Here is an 18,200-nt window from a genome sequence, read left to right as displayed (position 1 = left end):
TAAATCTTCATAGTATACCAATTTCCCGAGCTTCGACGTGGGAAAAAGGCGACTATCTATTTGAGATAGACTGCTGTTTCCAGCGAATGTAGGCTGTCCAGCATCGCGAACCCCTATTCGCAAAGTCATTCCCTCAGTTGAGCTCACGATTGGAGAGAATGGCGTACTTACGTGTCGTTGTAGATGACGAATGCCTTCAATTAGGCTGCTGTGGCGGTGCTGTGTTAGCGTGCGAAGTAGACTCCAGACCCTCGTCGGCTCGCGATTAGCCTAGCTCTTCCGTGCTTGATCCATATTAGCTTCGGCGCAGTTTCAGATTGGGCTGAGCGATGAGTGACCCACTGTCCGTGAAATAGTCTTAGCACCATTCAGCATGTAAGATTCGTCGACCGAAGAAAGAAGGATAAGGAAGGATTTGTCATTTCAAAGCTCTGAAAGCTGATCAATCACTGGAACCTCGCTGGAATCAATTTTGGAGGTTTCTTGTTATTGCTAGTTTCCGGACAGCAGTACAAGGTGAAGCAGAGATGCAAGTGCATCTAGAAGTGCGCCACAGCAGAGCATTAATACATAAAGATGAAAACAGATTAAATTCGTAACATATAATAAATTAGGCTACTAACCATACATTATTGGTGAGTTCATGTGACATTAAAGGATCAGTAATGAGTAATTGGCCATACAATCAAGAGATAGTACTAAGAAGCTTACTGAAAGCGCATAATTACTTACGGTCAATCTGGTTTTACATCACCAGCAACCGAGTACAGAGCAGTGTGAATCAAATGTAATGCAAGCTTAATGCGCCTAGACTAGACATAGACCACTGATTGCAAGGAATATAGGCGTGGCCAAACAATCCTATTCTCTATCTATGTAAATTGAGAAATTATCAGGCTCCAAAAGAATTGAAGAATGATAGGCGTACACGCACATCAAACCTAGATTTCGACCCAGTAGCGATCATTCCGACTGGATTTGAGCAGGATATGCGAAGAACAAGTTGAGCTTCACCTTTGCCCATCAACTGCGCTTTCCGCGTCAGAAATAAGACCATCGCTTTCATATCCATCATTGATAGAGTAAAGGTCCGAGTCATTTGGATAACCAGCATCAGAATATTTCTCAGCATCGTCATGTTGCAATTGCCCAGCTGACATCTCATGAGGATTGAACCGGATGGAATAACAACTGCCAGATTCAAGTCCAACAACTAGTACATTGCTTTGAGCATCCCAGCTTCTACCTGGGAGCCAAGGCCGGTATTCCGGGGGCAACCAGATGCTTCTCTGCTCCCCTAAGACCACCCAGTCTTTTCTGATGATTATTCTTGGAGTATGCGCGACATAATTGTAAGAGGGACAATCTTCTGGACTGCATTCAACCTCCTCACTCATGGTGGTCTCATTCTGCAGAGATTGTAGAATGAGTGACAATCTTTCTCGTCCCTCTCGAAGAAAAGTACAATACTTGGGAGCTCCCCTCCATCGATACGATTTCAAAAGGCTGCATGATCGTATGCTCCATACCCGGACAGTTCTCGTGCTGTCTATCCAGCCCAGCAGTCTACTGTTGGAAAAGAACTGAGACTGAACTGCCGTATAAAGGTTCCGAGATAGTAGTCTTTTCTTTTGCTTCGCAATAATCTGTCCCGTCTCTGCGTTCCACACCATGATGAGCCCGTCGTAAGATAGCCATGCCACCAGCTTGTTGTCTGGTGAAACAGTCACGTCGCAATTAAAAGTATCATAACTAGGTGCTTCGAATGTTCTTTGATGCTCTCCTGTATCTCCATTCCATGTTTCGATCACACCCCCAGATTTTGCTGTCACGAACCGGGAGCCATCCGCAGAAAGTGCCACCCCTGCAATCCTTCCACGTCGTTCTAATGGGGCTTCGTGGAGCTTTCCAGGTACAATTTTCCATACTTTGATCGTTTTTCTGATATCACGTTCGGCACCACCGGACACAAGAAATCGGCTGTCTGAAGAGAAGGCTAAATCGTCAACCCTGAATGTGTGACCCCCCAGGGTTTGCACCAGCGCACCCTTTCCTGTCTCTACCACTTTGATTGTATTCCAATGAGCTCCTGCTATTGCAATAAGCCTACCATCGGGAGATACTGCAAGAATCTTGAACGACTGTGGTAAATCAATTTTGCGGTCCAGTTCCCACTTGTCTCTTTGCCGCCATATCTCGACAGTCTTGACTGCCTGTAGCAGAAGTTTGCCGTCCCTAGAAAACTTGATTGCAGTCACCCCCTCATGCACGATTTTATCCTGTAATTCGCCGAGTTCAGTGTCCAAAAGCCCTATGCTGTTCAAATCTATAGTAGAAGCGAGTAAGCGGTTATCAAATGAGAAGGACAGACCCTCTGGTAGCTCACGGTCCGGACCTGCGTATGGGCTCTGGTATGTCCACTTCAGAGTCCATAAGATGCCGTTTCTCTGCCATAGATTTATTCTTTCGTCCTTTTGGAAGCACGCGAGTAATCGGCTATTGGGAGATACCGCAAATCTCTTCGTAGCACTTGGGCATTCCACTATATGCGAGATTTCCCATGCAGCTGTATCCCACATATACACTTTATACAGTGTTAGTAAGAGCAACAACTGACCGTCTGGGGTGAAGGTAACACGAGGCACATCCTTCTTCACCATGACATCATGCTTCAACCTGGAATCCTCCTCGACGTCAATTTTCCTGACCATTCTTCCTGTTCTTGCATCCCATATCCTCAACTCTTTAGTTGAGAAACCTGCAATAAATTTATCGTCAGGTGACCAGGAGACAGAACACATTTTATATGTACGTTTGAAAATTGTGAAGGTTTGTAATAGAGATCCCCAATCCTCTTCCAAGCTTGATACTTGATCAATCCATTTCGGGATACTTCCTGTCTCTCGCACTAAGCTGACCTTTGGTGTAAATATAAGCGCAGACACGTAGACTTGGAGTGGTGCGGTCATAATCAATTGTTGGTGCCTCCAGACAAATCGCTTTGCATCCAGCAAAAATTCGCGTACTTCAGGGTTTGATGTCATCTAAGCTTGATGTGTCAGGGACATAGCATAAACAAAAATCAAAAATCATCAGCCTTTACATACTGCGGGCGTGGAACTTAACATGTCAATAATTCCCACTGTTTCGGGCATGATTCCCATCAAGGCCAACGCCTCCAGCCAGTGAAGAAAGCGCTGACGTAAAAAGCCAAGCAGGTCAATATCTGTCTTAAGCTCACCTTCCTTGAGATGGTAGGCCCAGTATTGACAAGCGTAGCGAATCGGTGCAAGTGGATCTTGTGAGGGAGTTTCAATTTCTTCTAAAGCAATGCCATAGTAAGGAAGCTGATATATGTTCTCGCTCAACGTCTTCCTCATTCCTTCTATTGAGTTTTCAAGGATTTCGCGATGAATGCGCTTCTCAAGCACGCCATGGTCTTGCGGAAACCCGTCACGAAGCTGGTGCTGGTTCAAAAGTAGCCAGTCTTGAGCAGACTGGTGGATGAAATACACCATCTCGCCACGGAGACTCAGGAACGATTTACACCCTGTGACGTAATCCCTTCCTGCATTGACACCTGTCTCCAGTCCCGCAAGTTGCTCGATCTCCCACAAGGACAAGGGCCGGCGTGCCACCATTGCAACAGTTAGGACGGTTTGGCATTCTGGCCAGGGCAGTTGTCTGAGCAGAGAACCATATAATTCATTCAATCTTCTCGGGGTATGCTCGATTATTTTCTGCCATTGGGCTTCGGGCGCATCCTCTAGCTCTCCAAAAATTAAAGAGACCCAGATGTACGTGTTGCTGGCTCGTTCATATAACTGATCTCTTATCCTATCAACACGCTCTTGGTTCTCGGCTCTGCCTCGAAGCACCACCTGAACCTTTCGATCGATATAAACGTTTATCCAGGGAATGAGGTTTTGGTCATTCAGCGTAAGAAGGCTGTGGTATTGTAGTGTTGTCTCAGGTCGACTGTCTGGAATCTCCGGTAGAGGCCGACTGGTAATGAACCATTTGACGTGGAACATTCTTTCCTTGGTAATGATACCGTTCATAAAGCGCAATAGCTGCCTGCGCGACCCTGCCTCACATTCATCAAGAGCGTCGATGGCAATGATGACACGAGTTGAATCTCTCAGCATATTTGTTAGAATATCGCACCACGTAGCGAGAGAATAGGAATCACTGATAAATTTCTCTCCTGAATGAGAGAATTGCTCATCAAGATGTGAGTTTAGGTGGGGCTGTTGTTGTAGAAGCATCCACACCAGGCTTTGAAGAACTGCGACCCCGTTGTTCACATTCACGTCTCCGTTTTGACAGAAAAAGTACAAAATTGTGGGGGGATTAGGCTCCTCGGGGTGCCGTGTCTGCAATTCTCTGATAGTGCCTATTGAAAGCATTGTCTTTCCAGTCCCAGCGTGTCCGCTAATCCACAGCCGCCTAGGCGCGTCCTCCTCCCAGCACATAAACCTCTTGAATTGCTTGGTATCAAAGACCCAAGTATATAGATCGGCCATGACACTCTCTTTCAAACTTTGGATGGTTTTTACGGTAGCCTGCGGATCGACGCGACGTATAGCCTGTAGACGCTTCTCGAATTCCTGTGAGTCTTCCGCTGTCTTGGTGTCCATGATTATCGCTCTCATTTGGTCTTTCAATTGTTCCATGTCGTACAGCGCGCAATCTCTGGCAAGAGCATCTTCTGCCTGCTGGATGTGTTTTAGATCGCCACTCCAATCATCTAGCTCCAGCAATCCGCGGGCCCACACTAAGAGCTGATACCTTTTGTAATAGAAACAGACGCTCTTGATCTGGTAGAACAACAGTGACTCGTATAACGACGTGATTCGCCCGGCTATGTCCTCTCGTATTCCGTGTAGCGACTTTACATCTTTTAAGCTATCCTCGCATAGGAGTTTGTTAGTCAACTTTGAGTACCATTCAATTCTGGAAACCGCATATGCTACGCCGTTGTAGAGAGCTGCTCCAACACTGACTGGCTTGAGCAGTATCTAGTCATAGTGGTAGCTTTCTTAGTGTCTATATTGAAATATCAGGGTTGGTTCACTTACATCAACGCTTGATGAGATGACGGCCCACGGCAGTGCAGTCTGAGAGACATTCTTCAGAGGAATGTCAAGAATGGCTTTGAGCTGCTTAATCACATTGACAGTGCTCTCTGAATACTCAATAGCTTTCTTGTATTTCTCAATTCTCGCAAGGCCTTCTTCGACCACCTTTTTCATTTGTTCTTCTCCAAGGTGTTGAGAGGACTCGTTCGTTGCTTTCTCGGCCGTGGATTGGTTCAAAAATACCTTCGCAAGCAGTTCCTCGTACCTTGAGACGTATTCTGCCTTTTCCGAGTCACTCTTGAGGTTGCTATAGGCCTTATCCCAGAGAGCTTTGTGGATAGAAGCTGCTTGGTTGATGGTTTGTTGTTCGTGATGTGCACTAGTGTCACTGATAGCAGCTATTTCATCATTCTGTCGAACCTCTGTGTTTTGAGTAACGTTTGTAGGGGCGTCGCTGCTGCCGGAAGAGCCATTTGTAGGGGTTTTCCCGTCATTCTTTCCGACTTTTTGGTCGTCTGTCTCGTGTCTCGCCTCTGCATGTCTGTCTCTTTTGAAGCTTCCAAGCAATGTCGCGAGACACCCAGCCTTGCACGGAGGTATCATAAGACGCTGCGAGGTCTTGCAAAGTTCTGTAGTGTAGTCGCAATAGAACCTCGATTAGTGATGGGGAACTGATCGGAGGTTTTCAGCTCGAGGGGCTGAGAGGAGAATGTTCACCACGCATTCGTTGTCTGATAAAAATGCGGTCGGGATCAAAGCCTCAACTCAGCCTCGGACTAAAGTTGTGGCTGCTGAGTGGCTCTTAATGTGGGATCATTGGCGCTAAACATGCAAGGAGGTACACGGGCACCTTTACCAGCTGGCCTACGCTGGACAGAATGGATATGAGTATCATCTGCCAAGTTGAGGATCTTATAGAACAGATAAACGGTCAATGTACTTGACCCTTGGTCCCAACTATTCTATCCCGCAAGTATGATATTAGTATGCAGGCTGTCTCATTGTTCGGGATCTCCTACTGACCCTTCACTATATATACTAGTGCCGTGGGTAAGCTATGGCTCATTTGAGCATCACTAGTAATACTAGCGTACACATACTACTATCGTTTCAAGTCCACCCAACTGCAAGATTAAATTGTATCAGGTACTACTCTAGTGTCTCCGTACATCAGGAAACAAAAATAGAGAGTTGATGCATTATTATCTAAGTCGTGGGTGTCTCCAAGAAAGAAGGAAAAAAAGAAACCGAAAAAGATGATCCCCCGAACCAGAATCGAACTGGTGATTTTTCGGTTACAATAATTACCATTACAGCCGAACGCCATAACCAACTAGACCATCGGGGGTTCTTGTTGTAAGCTGCAACTTGTATTGCCATTATATCGAGCACTCTATTACGAGTAAATACTAAAAATGGCAACCATCGTCAGCCACCACGCCAAGATAAGATATTCGTCATGTTTTCCCCTCTTTCCCCAACCACCGATTCGGTAGCGAAGTCACGTTCAGGGCCGCCTACGCTTCATCAGCAACTCGGATGAAACAAGACGCTGTGTGACAGAGACACTCCCATGTTTGTGTGTTTCGTCTGGCACCACGAGACTGTAGTAGACACATAAGCCAAGTAGTTGGCATCTGCACGACATCTTTGTCCTCCCCAACATCCCCAATTCCGCCCGCGTAGACCGACATAGCCGGTTGCCTAATCCGGACCACTCGCCAAGCTGCCATCAATCGTTGGTTTCGCTCGGCGCTTCTTCTCGTCTTTTCCCGACATTTTCTCCTCACATCCATCACCCTCCCCTCTTTTTCCTCTCCGCACATTCCGCATTATAGAGAAGACTCTCATTCCTATCAGAAGCCTAACCTGCGCCGTCAGGCATTCCTTACCGCAACGGAAGACCGCATAATCACTGATCATCGCGTCTGGAAGACTTCCGACTGCCTCCTTATTAAAAGATGTCTTACAACAAACCTGTATGTTGAGTCAACAACCTCACCGTCTCTCACTACACCACTGACCGATACTGAACAACAGGACCAGCCTCCTCCGTCCTACCCTCCTCCCACCCACGACGCCGGTCCCTATCACCAAGGCGCATCGCAAGACTACTACCAGCAGGGCGGTTACCCTCAACAAGGCTACAACCAGGGATATCCGCCCCAGGGCTATGGTCCCCCGCCGCAGCAGGGATACTACGGATCTCCTCCGCCTCAAGGCCAGCCGATGTACTATCCTCCGCCGCAGCAGCAACAAGGTTACTATGCCGGACAAGACCGGGGCGGATCCTCAGGAGGTGGTATCTGCGCGGGTATAATGGCTGCATTGGCTTGCTGTTGCTGCTTGGATATCCTGTTTTAAGAGGAGAGGAGTGCTGTCTTCAGTGATTTTGAACTGCTGTTTGGATTTGGTGTCTGCGTTTTCTTCTCGTCTAGATTGGATGCGATTGACTACTACTACTGATACTGATACTGTATTGCCGTTCTTTGGTTGGGCGCAAGGATTCACGGAGCACGGTTCGCGCGCGGGGTTTTTGTCTGTGTTTCTATATTTGGTTTAAATTCAGTCGGGTCAGTCAAGTCAGGTTAGGTTTGACTGGCGTCGGCGCTTAACGGCGCAAGGTCTATGGATGACTACTCGAGTCGGTCACTTTCGTTGAAATCCAATCATTTTTATATCGGTAGTGATTAACATTATTCATTTCTAGTCCCGTGTGCATGGACATTCTTGCGTGCAAAACTGACTCGCAATTCTAACCTCAATCATTAAACATCACAAGGCAGGGTATCAAATCATCGTCGAAGGGACAGGACCAAATCACGTCGACAGCGTTATATAACAAAACACAATAGCAATCAATCAACACACCCACTACACGGGGCCCGCAACTACGACCTCAAACTCTCATCCTCCGTCAACCCCCCATACGCCAACGGATCCACAGCCCGATAATGTCCCGGCCGACTGCGTCTCCTCCGCCCATGGCCCCCGGAACCCTCCACACTGGAATGTTCCTCTTCGACCTCAACCACATTTGACGGACCAGACGACGTAACCGACTCCTCCACAACGATACGCGAGTCTCTCCCCCTACTGGCTCTTGACCTGCGACTCCTCCGACTCCCTCCACTCTCAATGACCTCCTCGACAACCTCGCGCCGCCGACGTCGCGGTGGTCGTCGCGAAATCGAGCTTCCCTCTTCCTCCACCACCACCTCCGACATTGTTGCCGACGTCGCGGTGCTGGGTTCGCTGGAGAAGCGCCGTCCGGCACCCAAGGCCAGGAATATTAAGTATAGGAGGAAGATGAAGCCTAGGACGCTGCCGATGATGACGCCGGCGACGGCGCCAGGGGAGAGGCCGTGGCTGTTGTAGGTTCCGGGGATGAAGGCGGCGGAGGAGCGTTTGTGGAGGGCGGAGGGGATGATGCTTCGGAGAGATAGAATGGATGGTTGGGGTTTTTGTGTGAAGGGCAGTGAGATGTGGAGGTTGAGGTTCGGTGGTGGTCGTGGTATTCGTGGGATCGGGATTGGAGTCATTGTGGTTTGTTGATGGTGGATGTGGAGATGAAGATTATTGTGGAGGCGGGGATCCAGGCGGGTAGATCCAGTTGCAGTAGTAGTTGTAGTAGATGGATATGGTTCATCGAGGGGAAGGTGGTGGTGGTGTAGACATGGATGTGGTGGGATAATGACCTCACGATCAGAAAGAAAATGCTAAGAGGCAGGGAATGTAGATGAAAAGAAGAAGAAGATGGAAAAGACGAAGTGATGGGGCGGAGCGCATTGACGGTGGGTTTGGGGGATTATTCGGTGGCTGGGATGATGGGATGGGATGCGATCGACAGCAAGGCTCGATGCTGGGATTCGCGAATCAGCGTGGAGGATGTAAGACACTGGGTACTGACTTTGTACCTGAACAATAAATTGAGTATCTTCTTGATTTGATTGATCGATACGCTGAGTTATTGTCCGCTCTATTGTCATTGAACGTTGGAATGTGATGGTGGATCAGGGCGCAGATCGGAAATGCTTGGGTGCCTTATCGATCTATGCTGTGTTGCTGCTGCTGCTCCACCGTATCTTCTCCTACCGCTGTGTGTCTGGCTGCACGTTTACTGTCGCTATTTCCCCACCATCCATGTTTTTACTCGCATCTGACTGATGCATATTCACATTATTCTATGAATTCAGTTTCGAGAAGCTGATACTGCAATAGCAACATGAGAAACCCATGCCTCTTGCTCAGGCAGCCCCTACGCTTAACCGTCCCCTTCCCCTGTTATGGCCTCCCTCACAGAGCCAGCCAGCCATTTTTTCCCCATCCAATTTATCGTGCATCATCTTTAACTAGCTACAGAGGAACAGTACCTGCCAATGAAATCCCTCGTGTCCTTTACGAACCCATCGAAGATGTGGAAAGGATGGAGTATTATGAAGCTGGGGGCTATCATCCAGTCACAATCGGGGACTGTTTCCACCATCGCTATCGGGTAGTTCATAAACTTGGCCACGGAACGTACTCGACCATTTGGCTGGCCCGCGATGAAGTTTCCAATAGATATGTTGCATTGAAAATCTGTACGGCGGATTCGAATCCCCTCGAAAACAGTGTGCTGTCTAGGCTGTCGCAACCCCAGAAATCGCCACACATAGACCGAGATTTGATCCCTACAATCTCAGAAATTATTAACATACAAGGCCCCAATGGAAAACACACATGTTTGCTTACCAGGCCAGCACGAACGAGTCTGTCGGATGCAAAGAATGGATCATGGAACAGTCTCTTTCAGCTTGAGGTATCACGAGCGATAGTAGCGCAGCTCATAATTGCTGTTCAGTACATCCACTCCCAAGGTATTGTCCATGGAGACCTTCACCGTGGGAATATACTACTTCGGCTTTCCCGTGACTTTGACGAGCTGTCGACTGACATGCTGTATGAAATTTATGGAGAACCGGTACTCGAGCCAGTCAATCGACTAGATGGTCAAGGAATTCCGCCAGAGGTGCCACAACATGGTGTAGTACCTATATGGCTCGGAGCCGCAAGTGAGGATGTGATGCTCCTAGAAGCCAAGATATGTCTTTCAGACTTTGGCGAGGCATTCTGTCCGAGGCAGGAACGGAAATTCGAGTCTCATACACCTCTGCTGGTCCGTCCCCCGGAGGCCCGGTTTGAGCCATACCAACCTCTGACTTTCTCGTCTGATATCTGGACACTTGCCTGCACCATTTGGGATATTATGGGACAAAGAACACTATTTGAAGGCCTCCTTACAAATGATGACGATATGACTAGCCAACAAGTTGACCTACTTGGCCCGCTGCCTTCCGAGTGGCTCACAAAACGGAGAGAAATTCGAGTCAATCGTAGTAAGTCGAGTCATCAACCTCCCACATCTTCGACTCAGGCATGAGAGAATAGATTCGAACAACACATGCAGCAGTCGCGAATACGCGAGGGAATGTCACCTTTTGAATCGAAAGAACGTGATGCTTTCATCTCGATGTTACGCTCTATGCTTCGCTTCAGGCCGGAAGATCGCCCTTTTGCTCAACAGGTCCTTGAGTCGGAATGGATGGTAAAATGGGAATTGCCTGAATATGAGAAGATTTGCAGTTCCAATTAAGAGCGAACGGATGGACTCATTTTTACTAAATGCCGTCTCGTTTGGCTGAAGTGATGGACATTGATATTATAGTAGAAAGGCTGTGGTAACTATGAGTTCTAGATTTCAGTAAGGAATCTGCATTTATGATAACCCTGGGTCAGTTAGAAGCATGTTACTGCTACCCAAGTTTTCCATAAGATCCACGATAGTACGCAGTGTTGAAGCAACAAGACTTACCTCAGGCATTACGGGTCCTAGCATCTTGTAGCTTCACAAACTAAACTGGAAACCGACAAGAAGCCTACGATAAGAGTACCAGGCAGCTACCAGAAATAATGACATTGCTTTTGACTCATATAAAACTCCGAGGATACCTCTTCCACTTTGTTTGCAATTGGATCCCGCAAATAGCAGCCCCCATTACTTGCGATTCAATGCCCTACTTAATGTATTCTTTTTTCTGCGCATAACAACAAGAATTCGACACAGAACCCCAAATGCCAATAATAGAACTTATGTACCCATAATTTATAATTTATTCCCTACTAATTGATACTGGTACACTGCGCGTATCTCAATGTTCTTGATAATCAAAATCCACCATGGAAACCTGATGACCCTGTCCAGTGTGAGTCATGAGGAATGGTCCTGACACTCGGTAGCACCAGGAGCAGTATTATAATCAGCAGTATCAGCACTATAGCACAATCTCTGTAATTCCTAGTGATAGATATAAAAAGAAGATAGCGATGGCCCAATAAAGGCACATCCGCGGTTTCCAGCGTAAGATCTGTAACAATGTCGGTATTACCCAAAAGTCCACATTGATGAGCTCTGAGACGCTGTTTTGTGGATAGTCCTGAGACATTCGCTGATTTGTAAGTAGTAGAATGTAGAGCTGCGTACTCATTTATTCCAAGTATGATGTCTTCCTCGCAAGCCAATTTTATTTCAGACAATTATGTGATGTTGTGGAACTTTTCGTTCATCTTTATCACCAGGAACTCTAACTCGGTGCAAGTTCCTGGGTCCCACTTCGGGCGAACGATCAATATGTAGATCCTCAGAAGTGAGGGATTTGAGTGTTGTGACAACAAAACGTTTTTCACCCTCTAGATGTTTCAGCGGGTCCTTCTTGGTGATGCTCTGGATCAAGTAACTGGATCCGTCCACCCGGACTTCATGTACATATCAGGTTGGCTCTATGCCCGCAACTCCAACAGCGACCTGAGCTGTGAAAGTTTTCCTAGAAGATCAGGCAGGATTGGAGTGCTTACTCAATACTTGAATGTTGCAGTATGACCCCGCACACACAGGTGTAATCCTGTGCATGTATTGAGGCAAGACAGGCACTTGAACAGAGTGACTTAGACCACTTGGGCCAAGAGATTCCCTGTGTTCTCTGTGTACGACAGGCTCAGACATGACTGGACTGCCGAAAGATATGGTGGCAGATCAGCCACGATTGGGCAGGACATCTGAAATATGCTTGGTTTACTTAAACCTATTAGACATATTTTTGCTCTTGCGCCAGATTCGCCTTTGCCTTTGAAGTCTGCTGCCTGGCAGCGGTGTTCTCTTGCTGGCCTAGGTCTCTGCTGGCGTCGAGTTCAACACCAATGGGGTATGGATTGTCCTCCGGGGTTGAGGCGTGCCATATCTTCTTAGTACAATATGTATGTCTCAGCAGTGAGCTTCCCCTTCCAGCTCATATCTGTAACAAGTATGGTCGTGATAGATATGACAACGCCGAACGACGAGGCAAGCAGTATTGGGAAGGTGGGGAAGGAAACAATTTCTCTTGAGGAAGAAGTTTGTAGTGATTAGGTACCGACGGTTTGATTACTGTCATTCCTAGGGCTTCGATCAGGAGACCCTTCAAGATATCCTCAAGACAGCGGTTGAGTTCCCTTTTGCGTATTGGTCCACTTGTCAATGTATCGGACGCTCTATTTCTCTGTGTTGTCTTGTTTCTATTCAAATGTGATGCATCTTGGATCTTCATGGAACCCTAGACCATCCGTCGCGGTCGCATTGAGGATCAAAACAGGGCCCTCGCCGCTTTGTAATGAATCGATCGTCTTTACCCGAATTTCGTTTGGGCCCGCAGTGCCCAACTAGAAGTGTAGGCTTTTAGACCGGAGCAGTTGCTATTGCGTCAGCCCTGGTTCTTGTATGTCCCCACATGTAAAGCTCGATGAGCGGCCCGATGCCACATCTGTAAGCTTGACATAGACAGGCGCGCATCCGAGCTTGCTCATGAATAGGGCCATAAGATATGACAGAGTCCAGTGGGTAATCCAGTCATACATCGATAAAATTATCAAGAATGCGAGGTCAGGGTTAACATCGGCACCAGCTTTTGCTGGATACCGCAAGAAACTTCAAGCAAAAGGGTGATACGGGTGTGGCTTCAACGACAGGAGGCTAATGGGGCGGGGCTTAACACGATCGATGCTCTGCGGATGAGAAGTGACAAGATGAATGTGGTTGTTCTCAAACTGACCAGTGCTATTCCTTGGGCGTTGTATGGCGTAATATTTATTATGTTATCGACCGGCAGTGTTTGACCTAGAGAGATGTCGTCGTCTTATATCTAAGTCACGGAGAAATGGATTAGGCACATGCTCTTCTCAATCTTCCTCAACTGCCCCATGAGCCTAGTCGACAGCCCCAACAACCCATATAACTCTTCCGTTTCTTTGAATATACGGGTTGGGTGCCTTGACTCATGGTTTTGGAAGCTGTTGTTTCTTGGTATTCCCTATGTTGTGAATTAGGTTCATTTATATTGCTCCCTTATGGCTTCCGCATGTGCCTTTTCAGAGAGTATAGTATGTGTGCCTTCGTTGCTTGGCTCATTGAGCAGGCCCATTTTCTCCTCGGTTTTCTCCTTAAGACCGCGAGGGCCTTTCCAGCCTCTTTATAGTACTTGTGCTCCCTCCTCTGTTTCCATTGGATACGGATGAGAGACTTGGCTTACGGATAGGGTAGCTCTGGTTCTTTGGTGTCTCCATATGCGAATATTGGAGAACGCCACAATAAAACATTGGCAGGGTCGTAGCAATACTGTGTGGCTTTGCTAGTGTCCCTTGAGTCTTGTATCGAATTTGTCACTGCTCGTATCTCGATGACAATCCCAAAAGGCGTTCGTTCGTCATGCTATAGGAAATCAACTTGGAGCCACAAAATGCCTCCAGGTCGAGGCAGAAGGGTATGAGTGTGGCAGAGGATGTAGGGTATCATGGTTGCAATCATAGAATCTATATCATATTTTCAGCACGCAGTAGAAAACAAAATCAAAAGCCATGTAGTTACCATTCAGGAGTCCTGAGGCGAGGATGTATCGAGTATTATAGCCCGCATGACGTGCATGTCTTCGATCATTTTTCCTCCCAGACATAGTGAAGAGCTTTCGCAAGCTCTGTGATTACTCAAGAACTGAATAATTCAAGAGCCCATTCAGTTGATGGAAATAGCTCTAGATCTTTGAATTCGAGCGACAATGGGATGCTGCAGTGCCATGTTTTATGGGATGGATAATAGAACATGGAGGACGGGTCATCTCTTTATAAGGCCCGACCGGTTACGTAGGATTGAGATCGATCGAATGTGTGGAAGAGAAAGATGGCCGATGGGGGTTGGCTGCATCTTTATAATGATTGTCTTCGGTATTTCAAATGCTCTTTCTGCTTATTGAATATTTTTCTAATGAATCGGATATAGTAGTCCAGTCTTCCATATGATCGGAGTGAAGGTCGGCATCAACGTATGCACTATAGAATGGATGTGAAGATACGTGGCTTTTCTAAAGGGGGTTATACATCGATTCCCTCCAGATATAGACGATAGTGAAGGCGATCCATGGTAGTCCAATTGCGAAGAAGAAGCGTGTAAGGCTTCGCATACTTTCAAGAAAACCATGATTTCTACCCGGATAGAGTCAGGAAATTGGTACAAGATAGGAAGCCCTTTAATATGGGCACAGATGCGCGCAAAATCAATTGATATTTGTGGGATGTTCCAATCCAGCGCCGGCAAATTCCCTGGACGTAATCCAAGCTCAAGATCTTCCAAACTGTTCAATGCAGGAGTGGATGGAATTTTCCGGGTAAGTCAATATATTTCCGGTTAGCAGAAGGACGTGAATAGCATTCTGGCAATGAATAGCAGCACCTTATACTCATCCACTTAGTCGCAAATCTAAGGTGACAGGGGCCAGGTTCTCCCAAAGAAAATATGCTGATTGTGATGGGCCCTACACTTCACAGATATAACTAGGGAATGCTTGAATAGGACACTCACCACAATTCAATGATTTCCGTTGAATGTCCAGGGAACCCGCCCTTGCTAGTGCCTTACAACTCGGAGAAGAGTCAATAAATCACTAATTTTTCCATACGCTTGAACGATTCTATAGACTTTTCACAAGAACTATATACATTAATGGTAAAATAAGATAGCCTAAATATATACCGAAGAAAGTAAAGGTTCAATCAAATCCAAGAACCCTCAGCACCGGCGACAGAAACCCCTCCAGGCCCGGATGGCTTCGCACCGGCATTGCTAGTCTTCCTAGCCCTGACCTTGGTCACGGAGAAGCTCCGACCAAGACCCGGTGCCTTGTTCGTCGGCTTGGGTTCGTTGTTATTCTCTGTGGTATCTTCCAGACGCAGCACTACCTCCACAGCCTTGTCATCCTCGATGACCTTGGGATGTCTCGTAGCGAAGTACCGGGCGTACTTGAAGAGGGACCAATAACAGCTGACGACGTTGATGATGAAGAGGACGATTTTGTACGGCATGTAGTAGAGGAGCAAGCATTTCCAGCTGACGGTCTCCTTTTTCAGGCGGAGATGTACCAGGTTGAAGATGATGACATTTAGAAAATACAAGCCGTTGGTGACGCCCAACATGATGCCGCAGAATGCTGGTTGGACAACTAGCGAGATCGGTAGGACGAATGGCGCGAGGAGGTATAATAGTGTTTCGTAGACCTGGTTTTAGTGAGTAAGCAGAAAGATTTTATTTCCTGTGCCATAGCACATATCCGCAGTGATAGAACCAACCTCTTGAAAAACAAACAGCTTCGCACCCAACTCCCAGAATCCGAGGTTCCAGCTGCACAAGATGTACTTCATGTTGTACCACATGCCGTTGACAAAGAAGAAATTCCAGCGCGTAAACCTCTGCTTGAAGATGGTCATCTCACCGAAACCTCCTCGCGAGCCTCCTGAACTGAAGAAGACAGCCGATGGGGTCTCTGTCTCGACAAATACGGCAGAGCACATGGTAATGCGCCCGCCTAGTCGACGGCAACTATCACCGAAAAACCAATCTTCAGACACAGAGAATCCTGGATGGTCATGGAAAGTCTGCTTGAGGAAGTCGGTCTTCCATAACGAGATGGCTCCATGCGGGAATGTGGCGCTGCCTAAGATACCGGCAAATGCACGCTGAAGGCCTGATATCTTGTACTCGAGGTCCTGCGCCTGCTGACATAGGGTTCCGCGTGAGGACTCTGGCCCAACGCTCTTAATAGTATATCCGATACATTGTATACGGCCTTTGAGTCGGTCGCTAACGACAGGGAAGTTCGGAGGCAGTGCGCAGTCATCGTCGATCAGGAGAACATGGGGAAAGTCTTTGGCCGCGTAGCAGCCAACAAACTGGGCAATAATCTTGCTTCCAACTGGACACCAAAGATGGTTAACACCGTATGGCCGGCATACCTCTTCAGTGTTGTCTAATGGCTCTGGAGAGTTGCCGTTCGCAATGACGAAGATGTTTTCAGGCGGAAAGATTTTAAGCGCCGCGTCGAGTGTAGGGCCAATGATGTTGGCAGATTTATAGCAAGGAATTAAAAGGGCTGTACTTTTCGCTGAGTTTCGATTGCCCTCAAGGTCGGCCTCTTTGGAATCGCTGTCCACCGGGGGAGGGTTCTTCTCGAAGAGAAGTAACAGGGGAGTAAACGCGTAGCTTTATAGTAAGTCATTAGTTTCTTGTCGTAAAGACGATGAGTGATACCTACAGAATAGCAATGCCAATTGTGATTCCCCATCCACCTGGGATGACAAACTTGGTACGCACTACGTAGTAGAGCCACCACACGGCACCCCGCCAAAGAGGCATGCCAATGAGGACGAAGTAGATGAAGGCCAAGAGCACGATATAGACTGTATACTCAAACAGGACCTGCACCCAGTACTTTCTCTGAAGAGCAACACGCCTTTCTTTGGCTTTCTCGTACACGTCGTATATACTGTGCCGGTTTGTCCTTTGGGGAGGCTCTTCTGTCGGCTCAATGCGGGAGATACGGTAACTGTGAGGTCGGGGTGGAAGAGGCCACGCGTCACCCCTCGTCGCCGGAATAGACTCGCTCAATTGTCTGCTGTGTGCTCCGAGGTCGTCCTGGCCATGCTGCCACTGGACATCAGAAGATCCGTTGGGAGAGAGCTGTGCCGGTTCGATCTCTGCAATCGTAGATATCCCAGATACACTCAAGGGTGCACTCTGGCGCCGGAGGCGAGTATCCTTGGGCTTCTGTGGGTGCGAGCTGTTGACGCTGGCTGATCGGCGGATTTGACCAAACTGTCTTTCCAATGCCTCATCACGGATGGCCTGATGAACAGGGCCAGGTCCAGACGCAGAGGACTCGTCATCCCGAGCTGCCCAGGGACCATTTACTTGGGTGGTGGCGGCCAGGAGATGGGCAGGAATGACCACATCTTCCACCATGGAATTGCGAGCATGCTTGCGTGACATTTCCCCTTGTAGTTTTCGAATTATCTGGCCATCGAGACTTTTTGGCTGGAACCGTCCTTTAAAGGCCGGAGCCCGGTGGTACAGCGTCCAGGAACAAATGCCGGTGTCCACTTAGATGTGCACTTGAACCCAACTGAAAGCTTTACTAGTCGGGCTAGAAGCCGGTCCAAGTAATCATCCTCCGGAGTAATACTCATCATCCAGAAGATTTCTTCAAGTGTGCGGATCAGCAATTCGAATTTACCAATGGGCTGTGATGACCTGGGTCTGAAATTGTGCTATGGTTGGACAGGAAGCGTGTCCAGGTCCTCCGCAGAACCAGACAGCAATCGCCACCAGCCTGGAAACATGTCCTATGTAAGACTGCGGAGCAGTTGGGCTAGGGGATCGACTCCGTAGAAACTATGGGATCCGCCCCTACTCCGCCGTCCAATTCGAGAGCTAGCTTTCGTAGCGTGCGTACAGAATACACAGTAAGGCATTATGCAGTTCTTGTATTTGTTTTCGCACAAGGCAAGATATTGAACACTTCGCCTGCCGGAAACATTTTACGCAGCATCATACTCTGCGGCAATGGCTGAAGCCACAAAGCTTCAAGTAACCTTCGCAAGAGCCGTGCAAGATAAACAAGGAATAACAAGGTCGTAAACCAAAACCAACAAGGTCAAGCTAGCTGTTACGTAACTAGCCAGCACGATGGCTACTATTTCGAGCGGAAGGTGTCGCAATCCACGGAA

General features: G+C 47.7%; 5 protein-coding genes and 1 non-coding gene across 6 annotated transcripts; 1 reads left to right on the top strand and 5 right to left on the bottom strand.

The window, feature by feature from the left end:
* Positions 1–821: 821 nt before the first annotated feature.
* BO88DRAFT_367566 (NACHT and WD40 domain protein) lies at positions 822–5,832 on the bottom strand. The gene is made up of 3 exons (XM_025704077.1): positions 5,082–5,832; positions 3,108–5,021; positions 822–3,044 (listed from the first exon to the last, which is right to left on the bottom strand). Exons 1-3 carry the CDS (start codon positions 5,682–5,684, stop codon positions 1,011–1,013), a joined length of 4,551 nt encoding a protein of 1,516 aa, XP_025562097.1. The 5' UTR covers positions 5,685–5,832; the 3' UTR covers positions 822–1,010.
* Positions 5,833–6,341: 509 nt separating this feature from the next.
* Positions 6,342–6,429, bottom strand: BO88DRAFT_t159. The gene has a single exon. It is a non-coding gene; the product is annotated as a tRNA-Tyr (tRNA).
* A 275-nt stretch (positions 6,430–6,704) lies between these two features.
* BO88DRAFT_69523 (uncharacterized protein) lies at positions 6,705–7,691 on the bottom strand. The gene is made up of 2 exons (XM_025713061.1): positions 7,120–7,691; positions 6,705–7,058 (listed from the first exon to the last, which is right to left on the bottom strand). The coding sequence occupies exons 1-2, from the start codon at positions 7,408–7,410 to the stop codon at positions 6,786–6,788; spliced, it is 564 nt and encodes a 187-aa protein (XP_025562096.1). The 5' UTR covers positions 7,411–7,691; the 3' UTR covers positions 6,705–6,785.
* Positions 7,692–7,792: 101 nt separating this feature from the next.
* Positions 7,793–9,072, bottom strand: BO88DRAFT_405738 (uncharacterized protein). The gene has a single exon (XM_025706961.1). It carries the CDS (start codon positions 8,621–8,623, stop codon positions 7,973–7,975), a length of 651 nt encoding a protein of 216 aa, XP_025562095.1. The 5' UTR covers positions 8,624–9,072; the 3' UTR covers positions 7,793–7,972.
* Positions 9,073–9,223: 151 nt separating this feature from the next.
* BO88DRAFT_390468 (kinase-like protein) lies at positions 9,224–10,778 on the top strand. Its single transcript, XM_025704951.1, has 2 exons — positions 9,224–10,468; positions 10,505–10,778. Exons 1-2 carry the CDS (start codon positions 9,307–9,309, stop codon positions 10,714–10,716), a joined length of 1,374 nt encoding a protein of 457 aa, XP_025562094.1. The 5' UTR covers positions 9,224–9,306; the 3' UTR covers positions 10,717–10,778.
* A 4,416-nt stretch (positions 10,779–15,194) lies between these two features.
* Positions 15,195–17,914, bottom strand: BO88DRAFT_464373 (glycosyl transferase; the record flags this gene model as incomplete). The annotated part of the gene is made up of 3 exons (XM_025711311.1): positions 16,730–17,914; positions 15,768–16,677; positions 15,195–15,695 (listed from the first exon to the last, which is right to left on the bottom strand). The coding sequence occupies exons 1-3, from the start codon at positions 17,461–17,463 to the stop codon at positions 15,195–15,197; spliced, it is 2,145 nt and encodes a 714-aa protein (XP_025562093.1). The 5' UTR covers positions 17,464–17,914.
* Positions 17,915–18,200: the final 286 nt, after the last annotated feature.

Source organism: Aspergillus vadensis (assembly GCF_003184925.1).
Source record: "Aspergillus vadensis CBS 113365 unplaced genomic scaffold BO88scaffold_14, whole genome shotgun sequence".
In the NCBI taxonomy this organism is placed as follows: domain Eukaryota; kingdom Fungi; phylum Ascomycota; class Eurotiomycetes; order Eurotiales; family Aspergillaceae; genus Aspergillus; species Aspergillus vadensis.
Note: the sequence above shows the minus strand (reverse complement) of the source record. Positions and strands in the feature narration are given on the sequence as shown.